This window comes from Balaenoptera musculus, chromosome 11 (assembly GCF_009873245.2).
Source record: "Balaenoptera musculus isolate JJ_BM4_2016_0621 chromosome 11, mBalMus1.pri.v3, whole genome shotgun sequence".
NCBI classification, from domain to species: domain Eukaryota; kingdom Metazoa; phylum Chordata; class Mammalia; order Artiodactyla; family Balaenopteridae; genus Balaenoptera; species Balaenoptera musculus.
The window spans coordinates 53014777-53039544 of record NC_045795.1 but is presented as its reverse complement, the minus strand read 5'-3'; the positions used below and the strand labels follow the sequence as shown (position 1 = coordinate 53039544).

The following is a 24768-nucleotide window of genomic DNA, read 5'->3' as shown; positions in this document are numbered from 1 at the left end:
GAGCCCTGGTCTGGGAGGATCCCACATGCCGCGGAGCAGCTGGGCCCGTGAGCCACAATTACTGAGCCTGTGCGTCTGGAGCCTGTGCTCCGCAACAAGAGAGGCCACTAAAGTGAGAGGCCCGCGCACCGCGATGAAGAGTGGCCCCCGCTTGCCGCAACTAGAGGAAGCCCTCGCACAGAAACGAAGACCCGACACAGCCATAAATAAATGAATAAATAAATAAATAAATATTAAAAAAAAAATCATCACTGAATGCTACTCATGTCTACATAAGAATTGTATTGGAGATTTTTTTTTAAGTATGTTAACTCTAAAGAATGGCTAAGTATTCATAGGTTAAAAATTTTTTTCATATTTGTTTCTTTTTTTTTAAATTTTATTTATTTATTTTTGGCTGCGTTGGGTCTTTGTTGCTGCACGTGGGCTTTCTCTAGTTGCGGCGAGTGGGGGCTACTCTTTGCTGCAGTGTGAGGGCTTCTTATTGCAGTGGTTTCTCTTGCTGCGGAGGATGGGCTCTAGGTGCATGGGCTTCAGTAGTTGTGGCACGCAGGCTCAGTAGTTGTGGCTCATGGGCTCTAGAGCACAGGCTCTGTAGTTGTGGCGCATGGGCTTAGTTGCTCCGTGGCATGTGGGATCTTCCCGGACCAGGGCTCGAACCCGTGTCCCCTGCATTGGCAGGCGAATTCTTAACCACTGCACCACTAGGGAAGCCCTTACTTTTTAAAAAGCTTATACTAAGTATCAAGCTAGTGATCTTTGCAACCCAACAGTCCTATCTTTAAAACTGACACCAAGGGGCCATCATCTCTCTAAGCGATCTATTCAGTATCCTCCTTCTGGAGAACCAGCTCTTCCCCAGTCCATACTAATATTACTTTAATCCATGCTGGGCTTCCCTGGTGGCGCAGTGGTTGAGAGTCTGCCTGCCAATGCAGGGGACACGGGTTCGAGCCCTGGTCCGGGAAGATCCCACATGCCACGGAGCAACTAAGCCCGTGCGCCACAACTACTGAGCCTGCGCGTCTGGAGCCTGTGCTCTGCAACAAGAGAGGCCGCGATAATGAGAGGCCCACGCACCGCGATGAAGAGTGGCCCCCACTTGCCGCAACTAGAGAAAGCCCTCGCACAGAAAACGAAGACCCAACACAGCCATAAATAAATGAATTAATTTTTTAAAAAAAGTTTGAATCCATGATGCATGGCGAAATTAAACCAGCAGAGTGACTCAGACACGGGCAATTAAATTAGGCCATTTCCCACCATCATACATGGGCACAAGCCAACCCAATCAGAGGCCTCCATGGACTTTCACCAGGGTGTAGGAGAAAAGCACTCTTACCTAAGATCCTGAGTGTTAAGACCACTGTAATTACAGGAGTGCCAAGATCCTGAGTGTTAAGACCACTGTAATTACAGGAGAGCCAGTGGCCATCTCTCCCAATAGAGAAACAAAGCTCTCCTAAGAGGTAATCGTCATGGAAGCAGGATGATCTCCTGGAATGCCTAAAGATAAGGAAGCAATATTCCTTGACTTTTCAGTTACTAAGCTAGTTTAACCTGAGCTGCTCCTACTTGCATCCTAATACAGCTGTGTTTTTTCTGTGAAACAAGGAGAATATGGTACACATAGGAAATCAGATCATTAACAAGATGGGCGAAAGAAATTTTTTTAACTATTAAGTGCTATAAAAATGTTCTGCCATCCTAACTAGAAAGAACTACAAAAGGAACTCTCCTTAAATACAGCCTGATCTCAATAAACATTTGCTAAGATAACAAATTTACTCCAATATCTGCATACCTGTTTGTGAACAAACTGATTAAAAGCAACCTATCTTGAACGTTAATGTCACTCAAGTTTAATTTCAAACAATGGCAGCTCCTAACCTATGGAGTTCTCCATTTGTCGTTCGGTTACGATGAACCTAGGAAGATGGCTCATTCCGAAGTGGACAGTGTAGTAAGTAATAAACATGGGTTCCAGTGTTCCAATTCTGCCACTTCCCTCAAGCAACTACGATTACGAAATCCAAACCTGGCCAAGAAAGTTTTGCAGTGATGCAAAAACGGGGGAAGGGAGGAGTCTCAGAGACCCCCCTCCCCCCACCAAAAAGTGAAGAAAACCAGTTCTGGGTAAATGTGGCACGAGAGAGCAGTACGTGGCAGACCGTCCCTCCCAGGTGGCCGACCGACCGAGCTTCGGTGGACCAAGGGCTAGGGCGGGCATCTAGGGGAAGCGGGTCGGGTCCCCGGGGCCTTCAAGGCCACTCCTGCTCAGCAGGAAGGAATGCAGACCACACCTACGCTCCCGGCCAAGCAGGGGCAGGGCGGCCGGCCCGGGCCGTGGGTGTGAAGTAGGGAGGCAGGAAGAGCGGAGGAAGCAAGGGGAGCTGCAGGCCGCCGACGGCCTCCCCCCGCCCGGCCCCAGGCCCACCTCAGCAGCGTCTCGAGCGCGCCCTCGTGCTTGTCCAACGGGCGGCCGAGCGCGGCGCGGCGCAGCTTGCTGAGCTCCTCCGCCGCGCGGCAGTACTGGGCCTGCTCCTCCCCGCCGCTCGGGTACGTCTGCTGGATGAACTTCACCAGCGGCTTGGCCAGGTCCACCTCCGAGGTCTTCTTCAGCTGCACTGAGACGAACGTCGCCATGGCGAGCGCCTCGGCCGCCCTTCGGGCCAAAGGGACCGCGGGACGGCGACGAAGGCCGAGGCGCGCGGGGTACCGGACAAGCGGACTGACTGGCTGACAGAGGTCCGCTCAGCCTGCGTTTCAGATCCGGCCACTTCCGGGAGCTCTCGCGCAGGCGCAGTCAGCGCGCTGCCTGCGGTCACGTGAGGGAGTCCGGGCGCCGGCGCTGCTCACCTGGGCCCCCACTCTGCCTGCGCCCAGACTTACGGCGCCGGCTTTCTCCACAGGCGGAATTTTCTCATTCCTCCGTACTTCCTCGGCAGGTGGGCAGAGTGCTTTCACGTAAAGATAACTCTTCCTCCGCTCTAACAATTTCCCGGGGAAGGACTCCTGTTACTGCCACGTGCGCGAGTTTGCAGCCACCTGTCCAAGACCTGGCAGCCTCAGGGTTGTTGTGACCTATGGTAATTCATTCAGCGGGCTGCTGTGTATGAATACTGTGTGCACAGTGAGCCGAGTAGGCAAGGTCCTGGCTATTGTGCAGCTTAATGTCAGGTAAGGACACAGATATTAAGGTGGACCAAAAAAGTATCTTGGTACAAAAAGCAGGGTGCTTGGCATGTAGGGTATGAGGGTCCCTCGAAAGAACCTAGTTTAAACAATAATAATTATTAAATAATTAGAGAAGGCTTTTCTGAGGAGGTGAACTTTAAGAGACCTGCAGTTTGAGAAGATGCTTGACATTAGGAGAAGGGAAGAGTGGCCAAGAGAGTAGTGGCTGGGGAGAGCCTCCCAGACCAAGGAGCAACAGCCCTAGGAGGCAAGCACTTCCCATGTTCAGGGAGTGGAAGCAAACAGTGTGGCAAAAACTTAAAAAACAAGTAGAGAATGGGATGAAATAAAGTTGGAAGAGTAAACAGGCATCAAATCGTTCAGAACCTTGTAAGCCAAGTTAAAGAATTTGTATTGTAGAATAAATGGAAAGGAAGCTATAAGTGGCATTTAAGCAACGGTGACATGATACAATTTATCGATACATTTTTAAAAGGCCACCCTGTGCATCAATCTGATGGGATGTCATATGAAGTATACAATATCATCATCTATGATCTATTCCAGGCAAAAATGTTTAACTTGAATCTGTCAATTCTTTGCATCTAACACACAATTTATAAAGAAATACAGGGGATAGAAAAGCAAACTCAATGATACCATGAAAAGTAACCAAACGAATCCAGAAGGTGGAACATTAGGCAGAATAACTGATCCCATCTCTTTAAAAAATTATAGTTATGAAAAAAGCCACTGCTGTGTAAAAGAAATTTGAGGGACATAGAATCTGGATTGAATCCTGATTTGAACAGACCAGCTATGAAATGCATTTTCAGGGCAATTGAAGAAATTTGAACATAGATGGACTGAATATGAGATGAAAATGTATTGCCATGGAAAAGTGGAGATCATTAACTGAAAAGAGCAAGTCACAAAACAGTATGTATGTTACAATATCTCATTTTGATTATAAAATGCACATATGTGTATTTATGTACTATGAAAAAAGATCTAGAAGGATTATACCCTAAGGAATGAGCAGTTGTAATCTTTGGAAGTGGAAATGTATTATTTTCTTTATTTGTTGCCTATCTTTTTTGTGTAATTTTTTACAGAATATATTACTACTTTGTTACAAAAGTTTATTTGGCCACAGTTTTTAAAATTTTTAAGTTTATTTTAGTTAAAATGTTCCAGGTTAAAATAAATAAACTAGCCACTCTGGGTGCTATGTAGAGAATGTATTAAGAGGAAGGCAGGGTAGAAGCACGGAGCCAAATCATGAAACCATTTCAGAAATGCAGGCAAGGGATCATGAAAGCTGGCATTAGCAGTAGTAAGCCAGACTCCCAGATTTGGGGCCTGAACATCTGAGCCGTCAGTGGAATCATTTACTGACATATTAAAAAAAAAAAAAAAACTGATGGATAATCCACTGATGGGCCCAGAGGATGGGAAGTGTTTATACCAAGCATTCAAGTGGAGTCATTAAATTGACAATTGGGTATATGAGATTAGAGCTCCAAGAAGAGATCTTGTTTGGGAGTCAACAGTCAGCATACAAATTAATTTTAAGCCTCTGGGCCTAGAAAGGAACACAAAGAAATAGAAATAGATCAGAAGCTGCCAGGAAATATAATATCAGATGATGTGTTTTTTTAAGACAGAAGATAGTATTTTGTAGGTTGGCTGACAGGACTGATCCACTGGGGAGAGAATGAAGATTCAGAAGAGCTGAGGGTAACCAAAGGAGCCAAGTGCACGAAAAGAGGACAGGAAAGGGTAACCAGAGTAGGGAGGGTACAAGAGAAGGGATTAACTGTCAGAAAGATGAGGGATGTGTCATTTGTTGAGGCAGATGGAGGGAAAAAGGAAATGAACATAGATGTGGTTAAGTGTGGCATTGATCAAGGAAAGATTAAGGTGATCTTATCTGATGAAACATGATCTGTCTCTGCATGTCTCTCCAACTTTATGTTTTGCCACTTGTTCCTCATGTATTACTGCCCAGTCATGTTGGTCTTATTTCAGTTTCTCAAACTCTCACTAAGATCTTTCTGTCCTCATATGACCTGAAATACTTCACCCCTTTCTTCATATCTCGGAAGAAATGTCTCCTCCCCAGCACACCGTCTAAAGTAGATTCCGCCCTTGTTAATGTCTAACTCAGCCATTGTTTATTTGCTTCATAACACTTATGCTAACTAGCAAGTTTTTTGTTACTTGATTAATTTTTTTCTGACTTTCTCACTAGAATGTAAACTTCTTAAGGACAAAAATTGTGTTTATTTTGTATACTGTTAAGTCTCTAGCACTTGGCACTTAGTAGGCAACTCAGTAAATATTTTTGAATGAGTCAATGAGTTTCACTGCTTGCAAAAAAATAAAAAGATTTCTACTATCAAAGTAACACAGCTTTCCCCTCAATAGCAGGTACCCTCATTAAATAGGCATTAGGCCAGTGGCCAAAGAAGGAGGGTATATAAGGGTAGGCAACTAATGTTCTGATAATAAACAATTTCAAAATCTCAGCATCTTAACATAATAAACATTTGTTCCTTGCTCATGCAAAGTCTTCTGTGGGACAAGCAACTGTCCAGGGTCGCTGTCCTCCAAGCAGTGTCTCAGTCATTCAGACGAGTTTGATCTTGTAGCTTAACTGTCTTAACATGAGACTCCAATTTCAAACGGGAAGAGGGAATCTGTAGCATCACACAGCAACTGTTCACTGCCTCCGCCCTCTCACTTTCATTACCTTTCATTGTCTAGAACTTCTCACATGGCTCCATCAGACTGGAATGGGATCAGGAAGGGTGGTCTTCTGTATGCCCAGGAGGGAAGGGAGAACTGGATGTTAGGGAGCCCTAGTGATGCTTTCCAAAGATACATTTCACTGTTTCCAAACTCGCTTATGGTAACATTGATTTTCCATCTGTGTAATGAAACTTCATAAAATGTGTTCTTAGAGTGTGTCCGCAGTGTAACGTTTTGGGGAATATTAAATCAATAGATTTTTTCCTCCCTGATAATCCCTGGTTCTGGTGAGCCCATCATTACCCCCACTGATTGAACCAATGGAAATAAACCTCTCTGGATGGACAGAACCCTGCTGAAAACAGCTTTGATTTTCAAAGTAGAGCTTTTCAAGTCCATGTTGAGACAGTAGCCTGAAAGTAAGCGCTTGTGATTTTTGGGAGGAGCGAAGCCTTGTTGAAGAGAAAAGAAGTTTATCAAAGCCAAGCCCAGAAGACTGTAACAAAGAGTTTTTACAGTAAATGAGAGGGTAAATAGTACAAGGATTTGATGTAAGGAAAGTCCCTACAATGCAAGAAGGAGAAAGCCCTTTTGGGTGCTAAGAGGAAGAGTCTAAGAGAGAGAAAGTGAAGGGCAAAAGGTAAATGAGGTGTCTTCACTCCCCTACTGCACTCTGTCGGGGTAAACTTAAGGGTGTTGGGGGGTCATGGGGGAGGACCTACAGGAAAGGAGGCAAGGAGTAGAAGAGTTCAAATAGACTTGCTGAAATCGATAACATTAAGGATGGAGAGGACTTCCCTGGCCGTCCAGTGCTTCCACTGCAGGGGGCGAAGGGTTCGATCTCTGGTCGGGGAACTAAGATCCCACTGCCACGTGTCACCTGGGAGACACATCATGTGTATGGAATGGAAAGGGGAATGGTGTGGGGCAGGGCGCTGAGTTTTTTGCAACATATAACATGTTTGAGAACTATTTGTCTCCTTAATCTATTTGCATATTTCTAAAAAATTAAAAATGCAAAAAGAGATAATTACCCATTTTCCACTTATGGGTGTGTAAATTTTGAGGTCCACATGGCCTCAAATTTTTTTAAGAGAAATAGGGAAACTATTAAGCTTTTTACGTAGAATTATTCCCTGTGCAAGCCCATTCTCATCCCGTATACTAATGTTCGTATTCCCACCAGCTGCCAGTTCTCTAATACCATTCACAGGTATTTAAATAACTTGCCCTTTGCCACCAGTGTCTCTTAGACAGGAGTTGTTTTACTTGGGTAAGATAACTTCTGAGAATAAATATCAGCATTATTTTGAAAGAATTGCTTTACAGAGTAGAAATAAATAATTCTGGACAGCTGTGCGTATTATCTTGTGCGTATCTCGACGTTTGAGGGCATGTTTCTCCTATTTTCACCAAAATCCAGTATGTGTTTAAGTAGTATCCAAAGTTGAAGAGGAACTCCCTCACCCTCTCACCCTTGCTTTTGTTAATTTGCTTTTATTTCTTTAGTCTGTTCCCTCAGGCATACACTAGCTCTGTGTTTCAGATTCAGGGAGCAGTAAGTAAATGGTTATTGGTATTTCTTCATATTAAACATACTTGAGTTTCCTTGTAAGAAAATTATGCATGTACACAAACGTGTGATTTCATTTATCTTTACTTATTTAATATTTATGATCATATATTAAAAACCAAACCCTCCCCGTAAGCTTCATGGTACAAAGGAAAGTGTCAATAACATGTGGATGGCCAAACTAAGTTATTCAGCAATTATCTGTTCAGGTTGCACTGTGTGCCGAGCAAAATTTAAATCAGGAGAATTCTGTAACCAATATATCAATCTATTGTATATATTTACAAAGTTCTTGGTTCCACACTCATAGAAGATAGTTCAGGAGATGGTTTATAGGATGGGGTCTAGGACAGGAGGTAAGCCCTACAATGGTAGCTGTGCAGCAATTAGCCAGACCAGATTAAAACAGGAAGATGAAGGGCTGCAGAAGGAAGGTCCCATAGAGAAAAAAAGAAAGATTAGAGGGGGACTTCCCTGGCGGACCAGTGGTTAAGACTTCACGCTTCCACTGCAGGGGGCACGGGTTCGATCCCTGGTCGGGGATCTAAAATGCTGCATGCCACGCGGTGTGGCCAAAAAAATTAAAAAAGAAAGATTAGAGGGATTAGATAGAATACCTGATGTGATGGAGCTTTCAGAAAAAACTAAGAGTTATTACAAAGAAGAACAAAAGACTGTGACACTGTAAGAAAAACAAAGGAAATAAAATCATTGTGCATCCCTTGGTGCTTACAGTCATAAAAAACACTAATTGTTTAAGGTTGCGTCCACCAGGTTTCTTTCTAGGAAAATTCCTATTTTTAAAAATTTTTTATTGAAGTATAGTTGATTTACAATATTTGGTTAGTTTCAGGTGTACAACAAAGTAATTCGGATAGATAGATAGATAGATATTCTTTTTTTCAATTCTTTTCCGTTATACAAGACATTGAATACAGTTATTACAAGACATTGAATATAGTTCCCTGTACTATAGAGAGTAAATCCTTGTTGTTTGAAAAATTACTGTTTTCTCTTTGTAATTAATAAATAATTTGTGGGAATATACTTTGAGACTATATTAATGTGTTGTTCCTCATTAAACTTTTTTTTTTACAAGTTTTAGCATCCTTTGATGATTCTCACCTGACACTATTATTGCTATGATAGTGGCAAAATGGTGATTTTCTAATACATCATTTCTCCTATATTTATTAGTAGGCATTATTCTATAAGGAAAACTTTTCCTTTCTCTCCTATTTATTAATTTATTTCTTTACATATTTATTTATATCAGCACAGACTCATGGATTTTTATTCAGTAGATTATAATCCACTGCTATCATTATTTATTTTGATGCTCTACCTTGTCCAGGAGTTGGCCAATGGAAGCACCTTTAGGCTGGCTCCTATGTTCTTTTTCTCCCAACATTTTAATTTTGTAAATTTCAAACACAGCATAGAATTTTACAGTGAACACCTACATACCCACCCACTTAGATTCTAACATTAACATTTTACTATCACACATATCTATCTTTATCACACCTCTCTCTATCTAATCATCCCTCTATCCATCCATCCATTAATCTGCCTTACTTTTTTGGATCCATTTCACAGTACATTGCAAACATCAGACAGGAAAAGTAAAATAAGTAACTTGATTGGTGAATAGGTAATATGTGGGAGTCAAACGATATTATCTAAATGATATCAACAAATATCATTTAAAGCTGACAAATCAAATAGCATAAGGAAGTAAAGAAAAAGGGGACCAAATAATTTTCTAAAAGGCATTACTATAAAGATAACCATTGAAGCAAAAATATAAACTTTCCTAATACCAAAAGAAAATTTAAAAGAGCAAACAGGCCACACAGGCAAAAACATAATAAAAATAGCAACACAATAAATACAGCACAGAATGTTATAACAAATTGAGATCAAACCTAAGTCATGTAATAAATGTAATTGGGTTTAAATCAACATTGAAAGAAAAAAGACTTTTATATTGAATCAAAAAGGAAAACCGGAATGTGATAGATTGTAAAATTGGCTACAAATTCTTCTCCCTTCGTCTATGACTTTGCATTGTGATGTTGTAGATCTTCTCATCAAGAACTGGAGTCTGTTTGACCACCCTTAAGTCTGGGTTGTTGATGTAAATTGTTTCAGCCAATGGGGCATTAGCAGTCGTGATGCAAGCCGACACTTCAGCCATCAGAGCTTGTTCCGTCTTGCTGCACTTGAAACCCTGTGATCTCTCTGTACAGACTAGCCTGCTGGATTATGAAAGATGGCCCAGTCATCCCCCTATCCTCAGCCAATAGTCTACTAATTGGCAGACAGGAGAATTAGGCTATTGTAGATCATTCAGCCACCAGCCAACCCCCAGCTGATGTTAGTTACATGAGCAAGCCCATCAGAGTTTTGCTGAGCCAGCCTAGACCACAAATGCCCAACCAACCCACAGAATCATGAGCTAAATAAATGGCTCTTGTTTTAAGCCACTAAGTTTTGTCACAGTTTGTTATGCAGCAAAAGCTAACTGATACCCCAACGTGGCACATATAAGCAGTACACCTAAAACAAAGTGATTCAGAAAGGATAAATAGAGATAGACAGAGATATGCCAGGCACATAGAAACAATAAGAATGCAGAGGTTATCATCTTAATATCAGACAGTTCAAGCCAAAAAGATATAAATATGATTAAGAACACTTCATAATGCTAAAGGATAAAATTGTCCAGAAAAAAAAATGTAACTAAAGCTACAGTTATAGGTTTTTAATATCTATGTGTTGGGTAACCCGAAATATTTATGTATCAACACAGCAACCACCATCACAAAAGAGAAACTACAAGATTAAATTTTGAACTAATAATTTCAAATCTTTTGGCCAAATATTTGAGTAGCTGGGGCTTCCCTGGTGGCGCAGTGGTTGAGAATCCGCCTGCCAATGCAGGGGACATGGGCTCGAGCCCTGGTCTGGGAAGATCCCACATGCCGCGGAGCAACTGGGCCCGTGAGCCACAACTGCTGAGCCTGCGCGTCTGGAGCCTGTGCTCCGCAACAAGAGAGGCCGCGATAGTGAGTGGCCCGCACCGCAATGAAGAGTGGCCCCCGCTTGCTGCAACTAGAGAAAGCCCTCGCACAGAAACGAAGACCCAACACAGCCAAAAATAAATTAATTAATAAAAAAATAAAAAATAAACAAAAGAAAAAAAAATTTTTTTTAAATGTTTGAGTAGCTAAGAGAATTAAAAGGAATATCACTCAGGGATGATGCAAAGAGGATACATCTGGAGGCAAGATAGATGAATAATGTCCTCTCTGAATAATGTGTAATACCTCATTATGAGAGATGTGGCCGTGCAAATTATAGGGCAGTTGAGAAAGTATATATTTTCCACTTTGCAGTTAGGCTGTATTCTCTATGAAAAATAATATTTGTTTTTGGGAGATGATGATTCAACAGCCACCTGCAACACCTTTCGTAGAAACAAAAAAATATCATCTACAACTCCCAGTAGCAGTGAGTTTGTTCACCTACCTTGTACTTTGCAGGATCTGAATAGTCGAAGTTCCCCACCCTAACTTGGGAGTATGAGAGGACTCCACTGCCCTTACCCACCACACTCCCCCCCAGGTTATTTGTCTAGCCCTGTGGTTCCAACTTCAGGTAATTTTGCCCCGCAGGGGACATTTAGCAATGAATGGAGACATTTTTGGTTGTCAGAACTTGGGGGTTGGGGGGGTGCTACTGGTATATAATGGGTAAAGGCCAGGGATGTTACCTACAATACACAAGACAGTCCTACACAACAAATATGCATCCTGCCCAAAATGTCAATTGTACTGAGAGTGAGAGTCACTCTTGAGAATCATGCAGTCATGCAGTCAGCCCTGTGTATCTGCGCATTCCCCATCTATGGATTCAACCAATAGTAGACTGAAAATATTTGGAAAAGAACTGCCAGAAAATTCCCAAAAGCAAAACTTGAATTTACCGTGATGGCAACTATTTACGTAGCATTTACATTGTATTAGGTATTATAAATAATCTAGAGATGATTTAAAGTATATGATAGGATGTGCATAGGATATATGTAAATACTACACCATTGTATATAAGGGACTTGAGCATCTGTGGATTTTGATATCCATGGGAGTCCTGCAACCAATCTTCCATGGATACCGAGGGACCACTGTACTCTGTCTGGTAGACTTTGAGGTCTTCCTACCTCCCGTATACCTTCACCCATTCACCCTTCTCTAAGTATCCTAATCCTCATCTGGGTATCCTCACCTCTCTCTTTGTCCTTTTTTTTTCTTTGTCCTTTGTCTTAAACCTTAACGGATAAGGATGTGGCTCAGGCCTTAGATCATTAGTATAATCCCATCCTCAAGCCTCAGTAATTAAAAAAAAAAAAATGACCCAATTCTAGCTATTGAGGTATGAAAGAGGTTTGCCAGAGGTCTCAGAGAAGGGAATTTCTTTGCTATTTTGAGAGAATTTCTAGAAGGGACCTTTCTTTCCCTAGATGTGGATGAGGAAACATGTTTCTGTATGTCAGAGTTCTTTCTTGTGCACAATAGAAATGAACTGTGGATAGTTTAAGCAGCAAGAGAATTTATTAAAGGATATCAGGGACTTCACAGAATCTCTGGGAAAGCCAGAGAATTATAGGACACACGGCAGAATATATCCTGTTGCTCCAGGGAAAACACCACTGCTTCCCCACTGAGCGCGACTACCCCTCTAGCAGATAATGTGGGGCCCTTGGGGGGCCTGAACCCCCACCACTGCTGCTTCTGAAGGTAGTACTGTCACCTCTGCCAGAGAGTCTCTGCATGGGTTTTGCAACTTTGTGTCACCAAGAACCATTTGAACATACTGGTAGAGCTACAGGAGAGTCTGGAAAACAATTTCTGAATTCCACATTGGTGAAGTATGGACTCATAAGATGGAGAACCTCCCCGCAACCCCAGGAAAGGTTTCAAAGGTGCCTTGCAGCCATTAAGCATGCATATGTCCACTATACCTTGGAAGTTGTTGACAACCATCTTATGACCTTGATGGAGAATTAGGCTTCGGATGAAATTGACATGCCGGAAGTCGGAGAGGAGAGCTAGAAAGAAACTGGGTCAACGAAGATATCACTGAGATGCTGAATCAAACCAGAGCTAAGCCCTCCTTGTGTCTGGGATCTAGGTCCAGGGCCTAGTAAACCCCCATTCTTGTTTAAATTGGATTTTCTGTTACTTACAAATAAATGCATCCAAAATGATATGTAAACAGAAAATAATTGGAAAATATTCCTGAATTCTTAACAATGGAATTACTAGATTACAGGGTATGTGCATTTTAAATTTGGATATATGTTAGTCAATTACCTTCCAAAATTTTACATTAATGTTTATTTCCACTAACAGTTTGTGAGAGTTTCTTCACACCATCACTTAACACTACACTTTATCCTACTTTTAAATATTTATTAACCCGTTAGATGAAAAGTAGCATCTCATTATGCTTTTAGTCTTAATATTTAATAAGTAAAATTAAAACTCTTTAAGTGTTTTTTTTTCTTCTGTTAGATACTTATTTTTATCCTTTGTCCATTTTTCTGTTGGATTACTCATCTTTTTCTTTATTGACTTAAAAGTATTCTTTGTTTATTAATAAAATCATTCTTTTGTCATATATTTTGCATTACCATTTTGTCATTTGTCTTTTGGTATACATATCTGTTTTTAACATTGAAATTAAACTGGTGTGTCCGGCCATACCGCCCTGAATGCACCTGATCTCAGAAGCTAAGCAGGGTTGGACCTGGTTAGTTCATGGGTGGGAATATCTGGTGCTGTAGGCTTTAATAATATACGTGAAGAACAGGTGTACACAGTACACTATGTGTACTGTATGTTTGTGTCCTTCCATAGTAGACTCAGGAAGAGAGTCCAAAGTCTTAATCTTGCTTATAACTGGCTTTAATAATGAAAGATGGATGAATTCAGTAAAGTTGCAAAATCCAAAATCAATATATAAAAATCAGTTGCATTCCTATACACTAACAATGAACTATGGGCTAAGAAAACAATCCCATTTTACAATAGAATCAAAAACAAATACTTAGTAAATAAATTTAATGAAGGAGATGAAAGCTCTGTACACTAAAAACTATTAAACATTGATAAAAGAAATTTAGGAAGACACAAATAAATGGAAAGATAACTCAGTGTTCATGGGTTAGAAGAATGAATATTGTTAAAATGTCCATACTGCCCAAAGTGAGCTATGCATTCAGTGCAATTCCTATCAAAATTCCAATGGCATTTTTCACAGAAATAGAAAATAGAAATAGAAATAGAAAATCCTAAAATTTGTATGGAACCACAAAAGACCCTGAATAGCTAAGCAGTCTTGAGAAGGAAGAACAAAGCTGGAGGTATAACACAATTCCTGATTTCAAACTATATTGCAAAGCTATAGTAATCAAAATATTATGGTATTGGCGTAAAAACATACATATAGATCAGTGGAACAGAATAGAGCCCAGAAATAAGCCCATGCATATATGGTCAATTAATCTGTGACAAAGGAGGTGAGAATATACAATAGGGAAAGAATAGTCTTTTCAATAAGTGGTGTTGGGAAAACTGTATATCCACATGCAAAAGAACAAAACTGAATCCATGTTTTACACTGTACACAAACATCAACTCAAAAATGGATTAAAGTCTTGAGTGTAAGACATGAAACTATAAAACTCCTAAAATAAAATATAGGGAGTAAACTCCTTAACCTTGATCTTGACAGTGATTTTTATTTTTATTTTTATTTTTGAAATTGACACCTAAAGCAAAGGCAACAAAAGCAAAAGTAAACAAGTAGAGCTACATTATACTAAAAACTTCCACACAGGAAAGGAAACCGTCAGCCAAATGAAGAGGCAACCTATGGAGTGGGAGAAAATATTTGCAAGCCACTCATCCAATAAGGGATTAATATCCAAAGTATATAAGGAACTCAAACATAAAAATAAATAACCCAATTTTAAAATGGGCAAAGGACCTCAATAGAAATTTTTTCCAAAGAAGACATACAAATGGCCAACAGGTGCCTGAAAATATGCTCACTAATCATCAGGAAAATGCAAATCAAAACGACAATGAGATATCACCTCACACTTGTTAGAATGGCCATTGTAAAAAAGACAAGAGGTAACAAATGCTGGCAAGAATGTGGAGACAAGAAAACCTTTGTACACTGTTGATGGGAATGTAAACTGGTGCAGCCGCTTAGGAAAACAATATGGAGGTCCCTCAAGAAGTTAAAAATAGAACTACCATCGGATCCAGCAATCCTACTTCTGGATATATATATTCAAAGTAAATGAGATCATCATCTCAAAGAGATATCTGTACTCCCATGTTCATTGCAACATTATTCACAAGAGTCAAGGTATGGAAACAAGCTAAGTTTCTGCTGATGGATGAATGTATAAAGAAAATATGTAAAATATATATGAATAATATTCCATTTTATATATAATATAACGTGTGTGTATATATATACACTAAGAAAGAAGGTAATTCTGCCGTTTGCTACAACATGAATGAATCTGGAGGGCATTTTGTTAAGTGAAATAAGCCAGACAAAAACAAATACCGCATGGTACCACTTACATGTGGAATCTAAAAAAAATTTTAACAAGAGTTGAGCTCATAGAAACAGAGAGTAGAATGGTGGTTGCCAGGAGAGATGGGAACAATAGGGAGAGGTTGGTAAAGGGTACAGACTTTCAGTTATAAGGTGAATAAGGCCTAAGGATCTAATGTGCAGCACGGTGACTGTAGTTAATAATACAGTATTGTATGATTGTAATAGGCAAGGGAGTAGAACTTAGGTGTTTACCCTCCCAAAAAAAGGATGACTGTGTTCATTAACTCGATGGTGAGAAACTTCTCACAGTGTATAGGTACACTTTAAAAATATTACAATTTTGTGCTTCCCTGGTGGTGCAGTCGTTAAGAATCTGCCTGCCAATGCAGGGGACATGGGTTCGAGCCCTGGTCCGGGAAGATCCCACATGCCGCGGAGCAACTAAGCCCGTGCGCCACAACTACTGAGCCTGTGTTCTAGAGCCCACGAGCCACAACTGCTGAGCCCGTGTGCCACAACTACTGAAGCCCGCGCGCCTAGAGCCCGTGCTCTGCAACAAGAGAAGCCACCGCCATGAGAAGCCCACGCACCGCAACGAAGAGTAGCCCCTGCTCCCTGCAACTAGAGAAAGCCCACGCACAGCAATGAAGACCCAATGCAGCCAAAAATAATAAATAAACAAAAAATAAATAAATTTTTTTAAAAATTACAATTTTATTTGTCATTATATTTCAATAAGGCTGGGAAAAAGTGAAAAAATGAGAGATGAAAAATGAAAGACTAAAAGATGGAAAACTGCTGCAGTTCACACAGACCCCAGTCTCTCCTACCTCTGCCCCACAGTGTGTCACTATTGAAACACAGAAGATTTGCTATATCAGGATTGTTCACAAGATGGAGCTATTAAAACTTGAGTGCTCTGGTAGTCTGAGGTTACAAACTTGAAGGACTCTTTTTCCTAGGGCACACCTGTGGTGCTAGAGGGAAATTTATAAGGGCTGAGCTAGAAACCTGTTCTCACAACCAGCAATGTTAAGCACAGGTAAGCAGCCCAGGCTTCCCCCTCCTTCGTGGTGAATTTTTCCTGGGTAAGCCTTGGTGTCTTTTGTTGCCATCTCAGGTCAGGGATGCTTCAGTGCATCAGAGGTGATGTATTAACACTGATCCTCCCAAAGAAAGTGGTCAGGATCTCAACTTCCTTCCCAGAAGACTCCTTAGTCTTTGGTAAAATTTGCTGACCTTCGCCTATCAACCTTCAAACTCCTGTACTAAAGGACATGTTGTGAAGAGCAGCATTTAGATTCCACGTATAAGTGGTACCATGTAGTATTTGTCTTTCTCAGTCTAATTTATTTCATTTAGCATAATGCCCTCAAGGTCCATCCATGTTGTCACAAATGATGGTGAAGTCACAATGTCCAGATAACAACTGCACAACAGTCCTGATTGGGGCAATGTGACAGGCAGATTAACTGTGGTCCTCACCATGGTTCTGCCATTGTAACTTACCTTTTTTTTTTAAATTTATTTTATTTTATATATTTTATTTTTGGCTGTGTTGGGTCTGTTGCTTCGCACGGGCTTTTCTCTAGTTGCGGCGAGCAGGGGCTACTCTTTGTTGCGGTGCACGGGCTTCTCATTGCGGTGGCTTCTCTTGTTGCAGAGCACAGTCTCTAGGCACACGGGCTTCAGTTGTTGTGGCACGCGAGCTCAGTAGTTGTGGTTCGCGGGCTCTAGAGCACAGGCTCAGTAATTGTGGCACACGGGCTTAGTTGCTCCACGGCATGTGGCATCTTCCTGGACCAGGGTTCGAACCCGTGTCCCCTGCATTGGCAGGCAGTTTCTTAGCCACTGCGCCACCAGGGAAGCCTGTAACTTACTTTTAACTCGATGAGACTTCTAGAGGATCTGCTTCACCAAACAGGGAATAAATCTAAATGTAAAATACAGATCAAGGACCCAGGGAATCTAACCCAGAAGAAAAACAAAGGGAATTCCAAGACTGACATCAGAAGAAAGTCCTAGGATTATGGTTGTACAGAACACCTGGAGAGCAACCAATAGAGACAAGAAAAGGAGATTTACAGAGGAAACATTTCCCAAAAGATTGGAACTAATACATTTCAAGGCAATTAACATATCCAAGAAAAAAACTGAGAAAGGAAACCAAATAAAGACTTAAGTGTCTGTTAATAGCAGAAGTGGTTTATTCAGATCAACCCTACCACCAAAGACAAAACATCTGCATAGAATATTTAAATTAAACTTCTTCAGGCACTAATGAGCTAACAACATTCTGAGGTAGTGTTACCCAACTAAATGTGGGTCCGCTTGCCCTGGCACAGTAAAGCCAATCTACTGACACAGGGTTGTGGTGAAGGAGAGCATAGCTTTTATTGCAGGGCACCAAGCAAGGAGTCCAGGGCAGCTAGTGCTTAAAAGACCTGAACTCCCCGAAGGCTTTCAGGGGAAGGTTTTTAAAGACAGCGTGGGGTGGGGGATGTGGGGTGTATGATCATCTTATGGACGTTCTTCTGATTGGTTGGTGGTGAGGTCACCGGGAGTCAACATCTTCAACCTTCTGGTTCCAACCCATCTGAGGTCTCTGTGCTTGTGGGCAGCATACAGTTCACTTCTTCCACCTGGTCGGGATTTCAGTATCTGCAAAACAGCTCAAAGGACATGGCTCAGAATATTCTCTATAGCCCTTGAGGAGGAACTAGAGGTGCTTGACTTTGTTTAACAGCTAAACTATTATTATTTTGTCTTGTTTGACTGTTTCCCTTTCTTTCTGCATTTTCTCACTTCTCTGATTACATTTATTCTTTGGCTAAAGTTTTTTTACAGACAAAAGGCAGGCGGAAGACATGGTGGGGATGGGGTCCTGTCCTGGGAAGGCCCCATAGGGTCCTGCTCGGTTACAGTAGGATGCAGGAGAGGATGGAATCTGGAAGGTGAACATAGTATTCAGGTTGCTTACATCCTGGGAATTTGCTAGTCTAAAGGGATGGCTGAGTTGTGACACTTTTGAAAGCTTCCCAGAACTAGAGAATACAAATCAGAGTTCAGAGCCCACTGAGGGTGGGGTACCCTGGTAAACAGTCTCCTGCTTTGGATTAGGATCTCAAAGACTGCACCCTAGAAGTCAGAGTAAATTGACAGTAAACCAGCCTTCACACAGATTGTCACCAGCTTTGAATGATGGGGTGGGCCCCAAATCTAAGGCTTTGAAATCAAATTAAAGTGATCCTAGATTACTAGTGGTCCCAGGAGCCTGGCAGAAGCAAATAGAAATCCTCTCTGGAGAGATATAACATCATCCTGAGTCTTAACTTATTTCTATAACTAATTTTTGAAATACATTGTTCAACACACAATCAAATATAACTAGACACGTGAGGAGCCAAGATAAAATGAACAAGAACCAGCAGAAATAACTGACATCAGACACAGCCCTGGAGGCCTCCAAATCTTGGAATTATCAAACACAAATAGTAAAACAAGGGCACTTCCTATGCTAAAGGACGCACAAGCCACGTTGGAAAATTTCAACAGGAAACTGGAAACTATAAATAGTGACATACCACACTTATAAAAGAAGCAAATAGAATTTGACAGGAGAAAAATACTATAACCAAATTTGTTAAGTGAATGAGTTTACGAGCAGATAAACTGGAAGGTATGTTAAAAACCGAATCATAAAGCACTACAACAGTCTGGTGAGAGTTACATTTGCATATATATAATAATATAAACACTGCATGTTGATTTTACCAAATATTATAACTATATTCAGAAAATGAATACCACTAAGGATCCTACAGTTATTAAAAAGATAACAGTTTATTTTAAACTTATGATAAATTTCAATTTTAGACAAAATAGAAAACTTCCTTGAAAAACACAACTTACCAAAACACACAAGAAATAGGACATTTGAATAGTATTATATGTATTAAAGAAATTGAATTTGCAGTTAAAAACTCCCCCCTCCACACATACAAAACTCCAGCCCCAGATGACAGTAAATTTTTGAAAACATTTAAGGAAGAAATAGCACCAATGTCACACAAACCCTTTCAAAGAATAGAAAATGGGAGAATGTTTACCAATTCAATCTATGCTATCAAAATAACACATAAAAAAAAATCTGACAAGGACATTATAAGAAAGAAAAATTACATGTCAATACCTCTGATGCAAATAAATTTTAAAATTCTTTTAAAATATTTTAAAATTGAATGCAGTGATATATAAAATGGATAATCATCATGGCCAGGTTGGGTTTATTCCAAGAATTCAAAGGTAAAATGATATTCAAAAAAGTATTCAATTAATATATCAAAATTTTGATAGCTCAGTTTTAAGAGTACTGTCTTTTTCAATGATTGATTTAACATTTTTTCCAAATACTTTAATATAAACTTATTGAATATTGACTCCATGCTAATAATAAAAATTAACTTTTTGTAATAAATGAACAAACCAAACAAAAACAAACATGCAGATAAAGAGAACAAAATAGTGGTTACCAGAGGGGGAGGGGTTGGAGAGCGGGCAAAATGGGTAAAGGGGATCAATGGTCTGGTGAAGGATGGAAACTAAATTTTAGGTGGTGAGCATGCTGTAGGGTATACAGAAGCAGAGATAGAATGTTGTACACATGAAACATATAATGTTATAAATCAATATTACCTCAATAAAAAGATAATAAAATAAAATAAAATTTTTTGTAAAGAAAAAAGAAAGAAGATGAAGGATAGTAGGAGAGGAAATGGCACTGTGAGAGAATAAATTTGCATCTACCATAATATGAAGTCGGTAGATAATGTCTAAAGTAGCATGTGCATGTTATTTACAAATAGGTAGAGATGTAAATGCCAGAGGAGACCGCTAAAGGAGTAAAAATTAGTTGCTTCCAGAGAAGAGGAATGAAGAAACTAGGGAGGGATGGAAAAAGGGAAATGCTGTATTTTGTCATAAGCCTTTGTAGTCCTGAAAAGGAAAAACTCAGTTGTTGTTGTCTTTCCTATGTAGGGAAAAACCCAGTTCTTCCCTACTGTGTCTTTCTTCCCTGTGTGTCGCCTTTACCTTCACAGAGAACACTTCACTTCTGACACTTGTGGTCACCAGATGTGTGAGGTTTTTTCCCCACAACAGCAAGCTAGTCTCCAGCACCAGCTGGATGTCCTACAACTTAAGTCTAGCACTATCTACCTGGAGGTAGTGTCAGATCCCACGGATTAAGGGCTCAGTCCCATAAGACTGTTCTTAACCCCCGCACTTCAGACACCAGGGGCAAGCCCAGGTTGTCACCTGTGCTCCGGACCAACTGGCTGTAGATTAGAGACTCCTTGGGTTCGATTAATTTGATAGAGCAACTCACAGAACTCAGGGAAACACTTTTACCAGTTTATTAAAGGATATGATAAAAGATACAGATGAACAGCCAGATGAAGAGGTATACAGGGCGAGGTCTGGGAGGGTCCGGATCGCAGGGGCTTCTGTCCGCATGGAATTGGGGTATGTCACCCTTCAGGTGCACATGAGTTCGCCAACCTGGAAGCTCTGCGAATCCCATACTATCGGGATTTTATGGAGGCTTCCTCATGTAGGCACAGTCAATTATACACTGTTTTTAGCTATGTTCTCCTCTCTGGGGGATGAGGGGTGTGGCTGGAAATTCCAAGCTTCTAATCCTGGTGACCAGCCCCCATTCAGGAGCCAGCCAGGAGCCCACTCAGAGTCACCTCAATAGAACAAAAGATGCTCCTAGGGCTCTTATCACTTAGGAATTTGCAAGGGTTTTAGGAGCCCTGTGTCAGGACAGGATCAAAGGCAAATAATAAAACAAGAGATGCCCCTAGTGTCCTTATCACTTAGGAAATTACAACAGTTTTAGGAGCTGTGTGTCAGGAAGTGGGGGCAGAGGCCAATATATATATTTTCCATTATCTCACAAGTACTATTTGACTTTTCTAAATATGTGCATATTACTTCAATAAAACAAAAATTAATTTAAAAAGTAAAAATGGGGCTTCCCTGGTGGCGCAGTGGTTGAGAATCTGCCTGCCAATGCAGGGAACACGGGTTCGAGCCCTGGTCTGGGAAGATCCCACATGCCGCGGAGCAACTAGGCCCGTGAGCCACAACTACTGAGCCTGCGCGTCTGGAGCCTGTGCTCTGCAACAAGAGAGGCAGCGATAGTGAGAGGCCCGAGGACCGCGATGAAGAGTGGCCCCCGCTCGCCACAACTAGAGAAAGCCCTCGCACAGAAACGAAGACCCAACACAGCCAAAAAATAAATAAATAAATAACATAAAATAAAAAAAAAAAAAAAAAAAAAAAAAAAGTAAAAATGGGGCTTCCCTGGTGGCGCAGTGGTTGAGAATCCGCCTGCCAATGCGGGGGACATGGGTTCGAGCCCTGGTCTGGGAAGATCCCACATGCCACGGAGCAACTGGGCCCGTGCGCCACAACTACTGAGCCTGCGCATCTGGAGCTTGTGCTCCGCTACAAGAGAGGCCGCGACAGTGAGAGGCCCGCGCACCATGATGAAGAGTGGTCCCCGCTCGCCGCAACTAGAGAAAGCCCTCGCACAGAAACGAAGACCCAACACAGCCAAAAATAAATAAATAAATAAGTAAATAAAATAATTAAAAAAAAAAAAAAGTAAAAATGAAAAAACCAGAACTGGATGAGATCATGAGGTAGACAGAGAAAAGAAGAACTCTAATACATGAGCCAGGGCCCTTCCAATGTTTAGAGCTCAGGAAGATGATGAAGAGGAGCCAGCCAAGTAGACAGAAGGAGCAGCCAGAATCACAGGAGAACTTAAGAGAGTGGTGGCCTGGAAACCAAGTGAAGGAAATATTTCAAAAAGAAGGGAATGGTCAAGCATGCCAAGTGCGATTAGTAAGACTGAAAATTGATGAAAAAGAATATATATATATATACTTATATATATTATTAATATATATTATTTAATATAATTATAATAATTATATATAATTATCATTATAATTATATATAATTAATATATAATAATTATTGTATTATAATTGTAACATAATTATAATTATAATAATATATATTATATCATTAATATATGTAATATATTAATGTATTATTCAAATATATATAGATTTGAATCACTTTGCTGTACACCTGAAAGTAACACAACATTGTAAATCGACTGTACTTCATACTTCAATTAAAAAGAAAAGAATGAAAATTGATCATTGAATTTGATACCATCGAGTGTAATCTTCAAGAGCAATTTTGGTGGAGTGAAAGCCTGATCTAAGTGAGTTCTACAGAGTATAGTGAGGATGAAAAGTAAAAACGGCAAGAACAGCAACTCACTGGTAAGGAAAAGAGGATGGGTATTTGTATGTCAACAGGGAGCTTTGCACATCTAAGTGTGAGTCTGTGTGTATGGTTTCAAATGAAAATATTTGAATGTTGATGGGAATGACCTATTATGTTATAGGACAGGTATGTGATTTATATGCATATATGCCTAAAATAAACTCAAGTTAGACAGCATTAATCATTTAAAATGATCCTGGATTTAATTTGTTAAATTTTAAGATTTTTGCATCTATGTATAGGATAGCTTTGGAAGAATAAGCTCGTTTTCCTAAGAAAATTAGAAAGATATTTATTGTTTTCTGTGTTCAAAAGACACACAAAGGTGTTAAGTTATTCATTAGATTGGCTGGACCAAGTGAAGAAATACAGGTAAGAGAATCCAACAAACTTGGGTCCTACTCCAGCTCTTTCACAGTAAGTGAAATACCTAAAGCTGTTTAACACTGGGCAACATTACTTCTTTGAACCTCAATTTCCTTTTCTGTAAAATGGTGTTAATATCTAACTCATATTGTTATTGAGGATTAAGTAAGATAATTTATATTGTGTTCAGCATGGCACTTAAATGTAGCTAAATGTTTAACTACCATTAAATGTAGTTACTATCATTAATGATCATCAGTTATTTTTTTCTTTAATGGTTTTTTCAATTTCTTCTATTAGTTATTGACCTACAAATGTTTTCTACTTCTTCTTGAGTTAGTTTTTGTAGAGAGGTCTTTGGTTTTGTTATCAGACTGGAAATTTTGAGCTCAATTATAAGCAGCAGTCCAAAAGCTAGCAGAGAGGGATAGAATGAGGCCAAGGAATGAAAGGGGTAATTGATGAACCAAAGTCCACAGGGAGATGGGAGAGGTGAGGCCAAGCACACAGATTTATGCGTCAAACAAAAACGCACATCTACTGAGGCTGGCAGTAAGGGATGGATCGGTGTAATGGATGGTGTTAAATATGGAGGGAGGGAGGAAAAGGAGTTTCATGTTAAGTGAACATTCTAATTATTCAACAAAAAGCCTTTAAATTACATCTTATGGTCTCAAACACTGTGAAACTGTATGTATTTCTCTAAACTATATTAATGTCACAGCATAGTATTGTACTTCAAAGTACTTACTTGTGATTGATGTAAAAAAACTAAAATGTGGGCCCTTCCTAGAGAAAGTAGTGTGGAAAAATGTATAGAAGACTGCACAACACATTGAGAGAAAGTAAAAGCCAAATTCATGAGCAAAAACCAAAGCATTTCAGCAAAGCACATCGTCTTCAGGGCGTTTTCATCATGTAGAAACAACAGAAGTTCTCTGTAGAAATAGAATCACGATATATATACTATGGTTATGCTATATTTATTGAATAGACAATTTTACTCACAAAAATACTTGCAGAATAGACATTGTTTTATTATATTCGGAGTAGTAAAACTAAACAAGCAAGAGAAAGTTTGTTAATTCATATGAGTATATCATGGTTAACGTGGCCACTTCTGAGGTTTCCTTGTGCATAGATTACCAAGCATCAAAATATCACATCTGCTACCAAAAAAAAAAAAGACAGATAATAAGAGTGTCTCAACTAAATGTTAGCTGGGGAATACTTTCTTGTTATGTGTAAATTATGTTATAGGTCATATGTTATACATGTTATATAAGAGTATCTTTATCAACTAAACGTTAATTGGGGGTAAGTACTCTCTATGTAAGCTTAAGTTCTTATCAGTTTTGCAGTTGTGTGTGGTAGACAAGAAGATGAGCAATTAACCAGTGGAAGGAATGGATAAAAGATGAAGACATTTTGAATAATTGAGAACAACCCCTTTCTTTGCACTTAACAGTAGGACTTTTTTTAAAACCCAGATTATATGTATTTGATAAGTCTACTCATTTTCCATGTGTAGTGGTAGACTAAATGACATTCAACGCATGTCAAACCTTAAAGCTAATTTTAGAAGAATGTCCTGTTATAATGGAAAAAGTATAGGATAAGGAGACAGGCAAAACTGGGTTCAAATTCTAGCTCAATTACCTACTATCTGGGTGACTTTAAACTGGTTATTTAAGTTGTCCAAGCCTGTTTCCTTAGCTAAAATTTGGGCATCATAATACTTTCCTCACAAGGCTATTTTAAGGACTTGATAAAAATGATAGCTATTATTAAGAGAAGAAAACTGATTTTTAAATTTTGAAAAATTGAAAATCAATTTTCTTAAGTTTTCTTTTTTGATATTCTTTCATATTTACTATTAA

The 24768-nt window shown here is 39.9% G+C and overlaps 1 protein-coding gene and 1 long non-coding RNA gene across 4 annotated transcripts in view; one reads left to right on the top strand and one right to left on the bottom strand.

Annotated features, from left to right (window-relative positions):
• The window catches only part of LOC118904512 (programmed cell death 6 interacting protein), a 62627-nt gene extending 59829 nt beyond the window's left edge, over positions 1–2798 (bottom strand). For both annotated transcript variants that reach the window (XM_036870726.1, XM_036870727.1), the window contains exon 1: positions 2438–2798. In XM_036870726.1, coding sequence (XP_036726621.1) covers positions 2438–2646 — 209 coding nt within the window. In that variant the 5' untranslated portion in view covers positions 2647–2798. The remainder of the gene's footprint in view (positions 1–2437) is intronic.
• Positions 2799–3052: 254 nt separating this feature from the next.
• LOC118904513 overlaps positions 3053–24768 on the top strand; it is an 86782-nt gene continuing 65066 nt past the window's right edge. For both annotated transcript variants that reach the window (XR_005022007.1, XR_005022006.1), the window contains exons 1-2: positions 3053–3180; positions 3916–4116. This is a non-coding gene — a long non-coding RNA (uncharacterized LOC118904513). The remainder of the gene's footprint in view (positions 3181–3915; positions 4117–24768) is intronic.